This window comes from Zalophus californianus, chromosome 1 (genome assembly GCF_009762305.2).
Source record: "Zalophus californianus isolate mZalCal1 chromosome 1, mZalCal1.pri.v2, whole genome shotgun sequence".
Lineage (NCBI taxonomy): Eukaryota > Metazoa > Chordata > Mammalia > Carnivora > Otariidae > Zalophus > Zalophus californianus.
The window spans coordinates 143,072,689-143,085,484 of record NC_045595.1 but is presented as its reverse complement, the minus strand read 5'-3'; the positions used below and the strand labels follow the sequence as shown (position 1 = coordinate 143,085,484).

The window sequence follows — 12,796 nt, the reverse complement described above, 5'->3', positions numbered from 1 at the left end:
CCTGAGCCGAAGGCAGACACTTAACCATCTGAGCCACCCAGGCGCCCCTATTATTTATTTTTTATTATGTTCAGTTAGCCACCACATAGTACATCATTAGTTTTTGATGTAGTGTTCAATGATTCATCAGTTGCGTATAACACCCTGTGCTCATCACAACACATGCCCTCCCTAGTACCCATCACCTGGCTACCCCATCTCCCCCCTCCCCGAAACCCTCAGTTTGGTTCCCGGAGTCCAGAGTCTCTCATGGTTTGTCTTCCTCTCTGATTCCCCACCTTCAGATTCCCTCCCTTCCCCTGTGGTCCTCCGTGCTATTCCTTATGTTCCACGTATGAGTGAAACCATGTGATAATTGTCTTCTGACAGGTATCTCAGACTTCTGTTCCGGGTTTCATAATAATGCAACACCTTCTATCTCGTATTTATTTGCATGTTTGAATGCCTACATCAGTCTTAGGGTAGCAGATGACTTGATTTATATGTGTAGTCCCTGTGCTCAGGTAATGTATATTGAATGGATGTGTGGATAAATTAAACAATGAGTCTTGCCACGAAGTCAGTTGAATTTTCGGTTTCTAGACCTCCTTAAGAGTTTAACCACCAACATTTTAGTGAAAGGAGAGCACATAAAATAGCTTGATCACATCTTTGTTCTCTCTCTCTGTTTTTTTTTTTTTTTTTTTGCAAAAGTAAACTTAATTCCACATACACGTTGAGTAGAACGCTTTTTGCATACACAAAGAAATGTGGTCACAAATTATGAAGAGGATTAGTCATAACTTGTACCTTTTGTAAGCAAAATGAATGAGGATACTATTAAAAGCTGGTGGATTGGGGCTTTCATTAATCGAATAAAATCTGCAGCTCTGTTAGCCCTCCCCACCCCCAATTCCTTAGCCTCTGTGAATAAAGCAGTGACCTGGGAGTTCTTGAGCCCGCACCCCCACTCCTTGGAAAGGTCCTGCCAACTCTGCATTGTCCTGTTGGATTTGCAGTCAGATGTCTTATGCTGGCAGGCACTGGGCAGGCAATGAGTTCTTTCCCTGGAAGTTGGGCACAAAAAGACCGGCATGGGAGCAGCCTGTTTTGGGACAGCTGCTCTGAGACAATGCAGTAAGCAAGGCAGAAATTCCTCGGAGCAGAGGGTGACTCGTGGGAGGAGTTCAGTTTGCTAAGTATTGTCATTTGCTGAGAGTAGGTGTGTGCTCAAGGAGTCTTAACCTGAAGGATCATTAACTCTTTCCGTCGGCTGGCGAGCTGCGGTGGCTTGGCAAGTTAGTCCCGGAGACTCCTGCTCAGGAAGGCCAGGGAGGAGGAGTGGAGTCACTTTTTCATGGGGGACCACTTTGAGAAGGGCCAGCACGCTCTGCTCAATGAAGGAGAAGAGAATGAGATGGTAAGATTCTAGCCACATTCCCCTCTTCCCCTTCCCATTCCCCAGCCTCCAATACTATCCCCTGCCACACACACACACACACACACACACACAGACACACACACACACACACAAACATACGCGTGTGGGGGTTACGCACACTCTCAGACACACTCACATGCTTCTCTGCAATTTGACTCTGGTATTATGTGAGAAAAGGTAGTGTCCAAGAAATTTCTCTGTCCCGTAAGTGTAATCTCTGACAGCAGAAATTTGCTAGGATGAAAACATTGTATTCATTTTATCAAGAAGGGAGAGAAGCACGATACCATTTTATGATGCATTTTTGAGCCTCACGAGTCTAGCAAGTTCTGTTCAGAACTTTAATCATTTCAGCAAACCTCTAATGTTGGAAGCAGTGTATTCCTTGATAGGGGGAAGTGGAAGAGACACTGTGAGGTAGGAATGCAGCTGAGTCTCTGATTGTCTTCTCTTCTCACGTATCTGTGTTCTCAAAGAATGTTGGGTGGGGAAAACATAAAATATTAACAATTATCAGTCTATATACTTTTCTGTTTACTTCTCAGATTTTGCTTGTAGGTCTCTAGTTATGGAGATTGGTTACAGACAGCTTTCTGTAGTTCACTGTCTCTTTTATTTTAGATGTGCTCTCCTCTGGGGAACTATAGGAAAATCAGAGATGATTCTTATGTTCTTGCCGCATTTAAGCTGTATTTCTCAATTACAATGTAATCAAGAGAGAGTTAGAAATGTGTACTTTTGGTTAATAAGGGCTTTCAGCTAATTGTTATGCCAGGAGTGGTGTGATTAAAATGCGATATTCTCATTCTATAATAGCATTTTATCTTCCTGGAATTAATATAGAAATAACAAACCCAAAAAATTTTTATTTAAATTTTTTCTTGGCTAATTGCTTTAGCCCTGACTATTAAATTCTTTGTTCCTGAACTGGTCTTTCAAGTTTAATCTGCTTACCTGTTCCTATAGCAACAACATTTTTTTGGACCTTCAAGGGTAGATCCCTTCTGCTATCAAAGCTGAAAAAATTGTAAGGGAATAAAAGGCACCCAAATGGACATGAGCTTCTTAACCATCTCCTTACTTCTTTCAGATTGGGCTGCCGAATGACAATTATCTTTAGGGCCTACACAAACATCACTGGAAATGACTTTCTAATGCTATGTTGGCTATAGTCCTTACTTCTCCAAAGTGTTTTCTTTGGAGAGTCAATATTCTATTATTCTCTATATTAAGTTGACGATTTGACCCTCATCTGGAATGCTCTTCACCAGAAGGCAGGGGCTCCTCCCTCACATCCTCAGATAGAAACACACCCACTCTTTTCTCATACACTCATTTCTGCTCTTTGACAGTTTGCCACTCAATAGTCATTAAGAGTCATCCATTTGCTAGCAGACATTCCCAGTACTGGGGAAACGACCGTCCTTCTCTAGCCTACACACTGCGGCGTGGCGATTTTGTTGAGAGTTCATCTTCATAATGGCACTGCCTAGTGAGTCAGGGTGTCCACTTCATATTGTATGCAGCTGGAAGTCCAGTTAGGAGAGGACCTTTGGTATGGAAAGGGGACTCTGTGTTTTGTGGACTGGAGTCGTTTGGCCAGCGGTCTCAGCAGAGGTGAGGCCATTAGTATGCAGTCTTGAGCTCTCCATCTTGTTCCGCCTGGAGAAACCTGGCCACCTGCCTGTTGCTGTGTCTGACTGTGTCCCTTTGTAACTCACTACTCCATTCCCCACGCCCCCTTCACCTATAGCTGTAAACTTGCAAAATTCTGAAGATCTCTTTTTATTTATTTGGTTTTGATGGAGTACAATTGACATACAATGTCGTGTTAGTTTCAGGTGTACAGTATAGTGATTTGACAATTCTCTACATTATGAAATGCTCACCACAATAAGTGTGGTTACCATCTGTCACCAGACAATGTTATTACAATTTTAGTGACTATATTCCCTATGCTGTACTTTTCATCCCTGTAACTTTTTCGTTTTATAACTAGAAGTTTGTAGCTCTTTGTCCCCTTTACCAATTTTGCCCATTCCCTCAGTGCCCTCCCCTCTGGCAACCACCAGTTTGTTCTTTGTGTTTATGAGCCTGTTTTTGTTTTATTTTGTTTTTTAGATTCCACATATGGGTGAAATCATATGGTATTTGTCTTTCTCTGTCTGACTTCACTTAGCATAATACCTTCTAGGTCCATCCATGGTGTTGTGAATGGGAACTTCTCAAAAAAATTATCAAGATATCTTCAAGACATTCCATGTATTTTCATAGTGAGTTCTAGTTTACCAACTATTTTCTTGGCCACTTGCTAATTTGGTTTTTACTACACTTTGTGAGGTACATGCTATGATTCCCACTTTAAAGATGAAGAAATTGATGCACTGAGGATTTGCTTGTCTAAGGTGGCATCAGCCAACAAGTCCAGGAGCTGAGGCACCACATTAATCAAGTTGGCACCTCTTTTGTCTCTGGACCTAAACATAGCCCAGTGATACCTTTTTCAGTCCTTCCCCAGGACATTATACTCTTAACAGAACACAGTTCCTCCCTTAAGATAACAGAGCTTAGGAGAATGTCTGGTCTTAGATTCCCCAGGATCTATTTTGTTATATATAATTTGCAGATTTGTATTTCCTGAATAAGTCTGTCTCCTCTGACTTCAATTTTAATCCCTTTTAGAAAGCCAAAAAGTTGTCTAGAAGTGTGTCATATCAAAGAAGTCTGTTTATAGTTTCTTGCTTTATAATATACACCATTTGGACCTTTGCAGAAGACGTTCCTCCAATGATAGAAATGACTTCAAATTTCAAGAAAAACAGGAATATTTCCAGGCCTAAAGATGCCTGAACTGTCTTCCATTCTAGAATAAAAGAAAGAGGAACTAAAGAGCAACTCTAGGTGATATGAAAGTAATAGTCTTAAGTGCAAAATGAGACAGGAGAAGAAAGAATTTGTTCGAAGGACAAGGAAGAAAAGGAGAGAAAGTAACCTTGAGAGCAGGTTCACCCAGATGACTGCCTCGTAGCCTCAAAGAGCAGAATGATGCCTAGCCAGTGCTGCAAGCGGATCAGAGGCCTGGGTCTCACTAGCTTGGGCTAGTCACTTGCTGCTTTACCCTGTTTCCAAATCTGTCCAGTAGGAGTGGTCCTTCCTACTCTACCTGTCTCACAGGGCTCTTATGAAGATGAGCTGAAATAATCTGTGGGGAAGTGTTTTGAAAAATATAAAATTCTAGGTGAGTGTAAGCTGCTATTATCTAAACAAAGATAGGAAGAGTCAGGGCTTCAGAAATTAACCAGTTGAATAACTACTAACCCCAAAGGGAGGTCATCTCTTCTCATTAAATAACCACAAGTAAGGATTGTATACTTTTATGCACAAGCTATAGTGACCATTTATAAATGGAGAGGAGCTGAGCTACCTTATACCCAGCCTTGTAGTGCTTACTTTGGGAAAACCTCAACTCTTCTTGGAACTAACTTCCAATCAGGAGTATCAGACCGCCTGGGAGCTTGAATTCCTTTGAATTCTGTGGATACATATTTATGTTTTGAAATGCCTTAGAAATACTAAGTGCTCAGGTGCTCGGGTGGCTCAGTCGGTAAAGCAGCTGCTTTTGCTTAGGTCGTGATCCCAGGGTCCTGGGGTCGAGCCCCGCCCCGGGCTCCCTGCTCAGCGGGGAATCTGCTTCTCCCCTTTCCCTCTGCTCTCCTGTCAAATAAACAAATAAAATCTTAAAAAAAAAGAAATACTAAATGCTCATTTCCTTATACCATGACTTAACAAAGTGGTTAATTGATTAATATTGTGGTTTAATTGTTTAGAACATTGCTCACTGTTATCCTTTGTTACACCCTAATAAAATCATACTCCTTTCAGGGAAGTGCTTTATTTTTATTCTAGTGAGACTTGTTTTTAAAAGTAATGTTCCCTGATTTTTTTTCTTTCCTCATTTCTAGCAAATAAGAAAGAAAATAAAACCCTTGATTTTTCTGATTATAAAGATAACATATGTTTACTATAAAAATATTGAAATGACATATAAAAATCTAAGAAATGAAGTAAATATGATTTATAAATCTTCCACTCAGACACGATCAGTATTGTTGACCCTCCTTCTAAAGACTTATAAAAGATGAATCCACCAAATTCATCTAACTCATCTAAAAATACAAAACTTTCTAATTTATTACATTTTAATATTCTCTATACCGTTCTGTTTATCTACATCCGTGTATCTGTTTCATGGGAATACTACATAGTGGTGTTCTACTGTTCATCTCTTTCAACTCCGTATTTATTAGTCTGAAACGAATAATGTTGGGAGTATTTATGCCATAGAAATTGGTAAATGCTACACAGGACTTGAGTCTTGCCCCACCTGAAGGCCAGTTGTTAAATATTTACCAGCATACCACTGAACATATTATTTCTTTCAGACTTCCCTTTTCCCCCGATACATGTCTAAATACAGTAAGCATGTTGTATTTGGATATCATCTGTTTATTTGTACTATGCATCATGCCAAAACACAATAAAAGCAATCATAATCTATTCTAAAAAGCATGCATACACGTATTCACAAATATATTTTTTAAACAAAAAATGGAGTCATTCCATCTATATGTTTTTTTAAGCTGTCTTTTCATTACGCCTAAGAATTTATCATGCCTGTATTTTTCTCTTGAGACTTGTAGCTCCACATAACTATTTTAACATGTTAATTGTATCTGGATGAACTATTATTCTATATTAAGCAAATCTCATGTTGCACACTTATGTTAATTCTAAATTTTTGGGCTGTGATGGACAGCTTTGTACATGTAATTTCACATATTTGTCAGATTATTTCCTTAGGATAAAGTCCTAAAAATAGCACTGATGCACAAAAGGGGATGTGTGTTTTAAATTTTGATTGATACGTAATGCTAAATTGCCTTTCAGAAGATTGTGCTTTTACCAATTTACACTCTGACTAGCATTCTTTTTTGAGAATACTTGCTTTTTCTACCATACTTACCAATGTTGAGCATTATGAATCTTTTTAACTTGGGTTCACCTGCTATGTGAAAATGATACTTTATGGCTGTATTATTTCTGCATTTTCTTGATTTGAAATTGAGCACATCTCAATAAGTTTATTAGCATTTATGTTTTTTTGACTAGACTCTCTTAATGTTATCACTCATGTTTTATCAACTAGTAGACTGGTTAAGTAAAACCTTTGAATCGGGAAAAGCAAGAGAAACTCTCTTTGAACTTCCATGTCCTTTCTGAGAGTAAGAAGTTAGTACTGCAATGAGCGCATAATAAGACGGCAGGGTGGTGTGTGGTCTTTGCCATGTTGGAAGCCCCATCATGCCTTCAGCATGAGCAAGGGACATCTGTCCTCACCAATTATCTGGCTCACTTTCACAGCTGATGTTTGTCTTTTCTTCTCTAACACCAGGAAGCAAAAGCACCTCCCCCCACCTCAATAGCCACTTATTTATTATGCTCCATGAGCACCTCCGAGTTGGTTGCCAATGTTAACTAGTGAACCCACAGATCTCATAGTGGGGGAATTGTGTTCAGACTGAGACATTTTGTCAGTTGAAATGTTCAGGAAGCTGGGCTACTGGCCAAGTCTAGTGTCTTTATTCTTGATTCATTGCTGCAGAACTCCCATGAAGTCAACTCATCTTTGATATAAACTCTTGAGGAGTAACACTTAATTGCTTTTTGAGGACAGGGACCCTGCTTAGTTCACCTTTGTATGGCCTCCCCCTTCCCTTTCCCACTATTCCCAGAATTGAGCATAGTGCTTGGCACAAACAGTCAGGGCATATTTGATAGCATAATTCCAAGCTCCATTAACCTGTAGTTTTGCATTCTGAGAAGAACAGGGAGGCAGCAGGGCTTAAAGGGAGAAACAGTTTGAATAATAAAAAAAGAAACTTAGGAAATTCTGTGTTACTTATTTGGAATGGCCATTTTGTGAATTTATCAATTGACTCCTGTTTCCCCCAAGCATAAACAAAGCTTATTCTTCGGAGTTAATTAGCCATACTATACTATTTTTCTATGAGATACTTTATGCTATCCTTTCATCCGTTCATGTATAAACTCAACAAATATTTACCAAATGCTTACTCTGTGCCAGGACTTCTCTGTGCTAACCAAGGAGGATTTTGAGTGAATAGCAAAAAGCTTTTGTTTTTAAGGAGTTCACAGTCGAGCGGGCAGGACTGAGTACATAATCTGTGGGGCCCAGTGCAAAATGAAAATGAGTTGCCCCTTGTTCAACAATTATTAAGAATTTCAGGATGGCTCTAGCAGAACATTAAACCAAGTTCAGGGCCCTTTTGAGAGCAGGGCCCTGTGGGATTAGACAGACACGTGGCCATGTAGCTGGCCCTACAAGTGGGGGAGCCAGGAGTGCAAACGCAATGAAACTGTGATAAAGCAGGTGCCACTGAGGGAGTCATACACATAGAGCTGTGGGGGCAAAGAATAAGGAGCAGCACAGTCAAGGGGGGAGATGGCATCTAATTTCCCTGGAGGGGTAGGTGAGGGCCCGAAAGTGAAAGACTTTATAAGACACCCTCACAAGTGCACATTTTATCTTTTCCAATGATTCCCAAACACTGGCCCATGAGCAAAACTGTACCAGAAACAAGTTGGGGAGTATATAAAGAGAAGATTCAGTATGCAACTGCACCCTTGACATAGAGGATGCTGAGTAGAGGAGGGATTTGAAAGATACTTAGAAATTAGAATTGAAAAGACTTCATAATCCGTAGACTGTGGGGTAAGAGAGAAGGGGTGAATGGGATGAGTAGAACTAAGGATGTCTTTAAGGTTCCTAGTCTGTACAATGGGAGGAGATGACGCAAGCGCTGAATCCCACAGGGAAAGGTAGGAGCAGGTTGGGTGTGGAAACGGCCACAGCAGTAGCAGATACTTAGATGGTGATTGATCTGGACCAGGAACTTTACATATAGTAATGTATTTAATTCTCTCAGAAACCCTAAGAGGAATTATCATCTCTCTTCTGCACATGTAGGAACTGAGGTGTAGAGAGGTTAAGTAACTTGACCAGGTTCATTTGGCTAAGTATATGGAAGGTTATGGCTTAACACCCCAGTTTAAACATAACAGTTTACTGCCTCTTTTCTTTCTTTCTTTTTTTTTTTTTTTTAAAGATTTATTTATTTATTTTAGGTGGGGAGGGGCAGAGGGAGAAGGAGAGAATCTCAAGCGGACTCCATGCTGTGCACAAGCCCGATGCGGGCTGATCCCACGGCCCCAAGATCCTGACCTGACCTGAAATCAAGAGTCAGTCACTTAACTGGCTGAGCCCCACCCAGGCACCTTGGTTTATTGCCTCTTACTTTTGCTAAATTCTGATGCACTGTTTTAGTTGTTAATGGTGGCAAAAATGGCAGGGCATAATCGAAAGAAACACAACATTAGGAGACTGGAGACCAGCATTGTTGTGTTGGCTCTGCCATTATTTATTCTTATACCCTTAAAGCAAATCATGGTCACATCTCTTTCGCTTTGTCTCATTTATAAGGTGGAAATAATAATACCTTACTAGTTTGAACCAGGGACCAATGCAGGTGGTTTCTTGAGGTCCTCTCCAACACACACAAGGATATGATTTCAAAAGTTGTAAAACACGTGGATAAAATCACTATGAAATGTCTTCAGAAATTTAAGTGACACTTGATTTTTTTCAAAGCACTCTGAGTTTTTAGTCAAGGAAAGGAGCACACATCTGGAGATATCAAGTGGGAACTGGAAATTTATGGCAGTTGTTATGTGAATTAGTTATGAATAAAGAGTAAATCCATTGGTAAACAATTAACCAATGCTGAACCGTATAGGGTCCTCAGGCCTACAGAAACCGAGCACAGGAACTTGACCTTCAAAGGCATTGGTGCATTGGTGATGTGTCCAGATTCATTCCTGGGTGCCATTTTCAAGTCTTTGTTGCTATTTTAAAGCTTTGTGAAGACTAGCCAGAGTGGGGTTCCTTACCTCCATGGCCTACAGCTATTTCTGGATGCCTGTCATGTAAACCTCAGTGAGCTGTCTGAAACCACAGCCCGGGTAGAGATGGAAGGCAGCTCAGAACACTGCCTCTTCAACTCTATCCTCAGCCTAAGGCTACTCTTCTGGACAATGAGCACAGCTATGCCCTAGATGCCCCCTCAGAAATCAGAACAGAGAGGAGGCCCAGTGTGCTGCATACTTTCCAGAGAAATATGTCCCTCAGGGGACAAGCCTCCTTGGCTTGTCACTCAGTGCTAAGCTTCTAGTAGGCGTAGAGAAGGTTACCTGTTGCCCTTGTTCTACTTAGTCTTGGGCAGTCCCTTTGTGTCTGGTCTTAGAGGAGTGGGAGTGGTGCTTTATTAATATTCCTGTTCATCCTCTGCATGGCAGCTACCTTTGTCTTTTATCTGAAGTTGACTTCAGGTGGGAGTTTCCTGCCCTCCCCTAGCAGTTACCTGGGCTTGATTTTGTAGAATCTTGGCTTCAGGATGGTAAGTTGTAAAAGGTATTTGCTTCTATCCTTCATCCAGCATCAACTGATTTTTGCCTTCATCCTGGTAGAGGATTTCCTACTTAGAAGTAATTGACCTGTGTTCATTGGGCCATAATGGTTTTATTTTCAAACTTTACTTGGGCCCCTCTGGTAACTGAAGATATTACATACCTTCAGGTACTATACCAGTGGAGAAAAATTGCCCTTCTTTCAAGAGTCTCAGCCAAATACTCATTTTGTTTTCTAACTGGCTCTGATTAGATCAACCCCCCTTTTTAAAGATTTTATTTGTTTGACAGAGAGAGAGCACAGGTGAGATCTTGACCTGAGCTGAAGGCAGACGCTTAACTGACTGAGCCACCCAGGCACCCCGATCATCTCCCTTTTCAAACTTATTAGTGGGGCCAGAAGAATACCAAGCTCTTAGTTACATGTCCACGTCTGGAGTTAGGGTCAAAGTTAGCTCTACATGAAGCACAGCTGACAATGAGGAAGTGGCGGTGTGACAGAAAAAAGTGAGTGAGATAAGTGGGGATTGAGTGGTCTCAACAAAAAATACAAATGGATAAACAGAATGTCCAATATGATAGTCAATAAATAATAGTTTAATTGAGCTGAACAGATAGTGTTTAAAGTGGACAGGTCCCCTACCTGATTATTTTTGCTAGAGAGAATATAAAATTTGGAGCTTTCCTACTGGTATTTTAGATATCTGTGAAGAAGTAGAAAAGGGCCTTTAAAGCATACATATTTATTTTTCAGATGTTAAAAGTGAAACATATTTAGTGATTAAAATGTGTGTAATACCGGGGCGCCTGGGTGGCTCAGTCGATTAAGCGGCCCGCTCTTGATTTCGACTCAGGCAATGATCTCAGGGTCCTGGGATTGAGCCTCTGGTGAGGCTCCTTGCTCAGTGGCTAGTCTACTTGGGGTTTCTCTCTCCCTCTCTCTCTGTCCCTTCCCTGCCTCTTGTGAGCGTGCACACGCATGCGCCCTCCTCTCTCTCTCAAATAATAAATCTTAAAAAGAAAATAAATAGAATTTGCTCAACACAGATGTAAAAGAAGAATCATGGTTATTCCATCACCCGAGGTAAATGTTGTTAGTATTTTATCTGATGTATTTGTCTTCCAGTGTTTCTTCTTTGTGCCTCACCTTATTTCAATTAAATTTGAAATTGTACTGTATACTTTCATGTTGTCTCTCTTCACTTAATATTATTATGTATATTTTTCCTCACATTATTAAAATACTTAATAAACATTATTTTAATGCCTATATAATATTTGATAATTACCCTATTCTTTTATTCAAAGATTGCTTTCTATTTGCTACTACTACTAATATTGCAGTGAACATCTCTGCATACAAGTCTTTATTCTGTGTTTTGCATAAGTTAGAGGGATTGCTTTTTTTTTTTTTTTTTTTAAGACTGAGAGTCTTTCTTAGTGGCCTAAAATCATACCTTTGGAGGTGTGCCCATTCTTTCAAAATCCCTCTTAGCACTAGAGATCTAGGCTACTAAGGAATTGCCAGGGTGGGATCTGCTTCTGATGCTCAGAGAGGCCGTGTTTGCCATTGTCTATCCCAGAGAACTATGAGGAGAGAGTGTGTACTAGGAAGTTGTGAAGCTTCTATTTACTTAATGGTTTTTCATGCAGAAAGCATCATGTGCATATAAAGGGTCAGTTCTGACATTAGCAGACGATGAGGCTCTACTAACAAACTGCGGGCCCTTTATATTTCATTTCAGGAAATTTCCCATGTAGCTTCCTCCTGCTGTTTCGTCTGTAGGAGGAATAAGTAAAAGCTAGAATTCCTATTATTTTGGGAGCAAATTCTATCCCCTGTGATCACAGTTAGAGTATCTGTTCTTTAATAAAGGCCTGATTGTGGGGGCCTTCAACCTTATGGGGAGAAAAATCTAATCATCTTCCTTCTGAACTTTTACACAAGTTCCCAGAACAGGAAAACAATTTTATTTTTGAGTTTTAATATTATTGAAATAATTGCCTACAGAGTATCCCAATTAAAAAAGTAGCAAAATAGTATACAAATAAAAGCGGAGTATTTTGCCCCAAGGAAGGATATGCTTTTCTATTTAATTTTCAATGACTTACCGATCAACTATTCACTGCTGTACCTCCAATGCTTAGAAAAAATATAAATACACAATATATATTTTTGGGGTAAATGAATGAATGATGGATGAATATAGCTAGTTACAGTTACATTCCCAAACTATATAAAATGGCATATATTGGGGCACCTGGATGGCTCAGCCATTAAGCGTCTGCCTTCAGCTCAGGTCATGATTCCAGGGTCCTGGGATCGAGCCCACATTGGGCTCCCACTCCCCCCTGCTTGTGTTCCCTCTCTCACTGTCTCTTTTTGTCAAATAAATAAATAAAGTCTTAAAGAAAAAAGAAATAGCATACAGATCTAAAGGTAAATGGGATTAGAATTCAGAAAAGTAGAGGATTGACTTACTATACTTCATTTCACCTGTTCCATAGAATCAACTTTCCAATAACCCAAACTTTGTCTTTCTCCTGCTTATTACCTTGCCCATCCAAGCTTTCCTTAAATGCCCTCAGAAAAGGAAACTTAGCAGAAGACAAGTCATTTCCTTGTGAGACAGAATGACTATTATAAAGACTCTTCCTATGTTGAAATGAAATATGGTTCCATTAACCTGAATTCATTAGTCTTACCTCTTTTGCCTTTTGGGGCCACCTGTCAAAAATCAACTTCTTATTCTCAGGCATTTAAAAATTATTCCTATATGTCCCCCATCTTAATCCCTCCTGGCATCTCTTCTTCAATTTAAACACACTCAG

At 40.1% G+C, this 12,796-nt stretch overlaps 1 protein-coding gene across 5 annotated transcripts in view; it reads left to right on the top strand.

The window, feature by feature from the left end:
- The first annotated feature begins 1,074 nt into the window (after window positions 1–1,074).
- The window catches only part of ATP13A4 (ATPase 13A4), a 118,714-nt gene continuing 106,992 nt past the window's right edge, over window positions 1,075–12,796 (top strand). For all 5 annotated transcript variants that reach the window (XM_027587081.1, XM_027587080.1, XM_027587079.1 and 2 more), the window contains exon 1: window positions 1,075–1,399. In XM_027587081.1, the coding sequence (XP_027442882.1) occupies window positions 1,337–1,399 (63 nt within the window). In that variant the 5' untranslated portion in view covers window positions 1,075–1,336. The remainder of the gene's footprint in view (window positions 1,400–12,796) is intronic.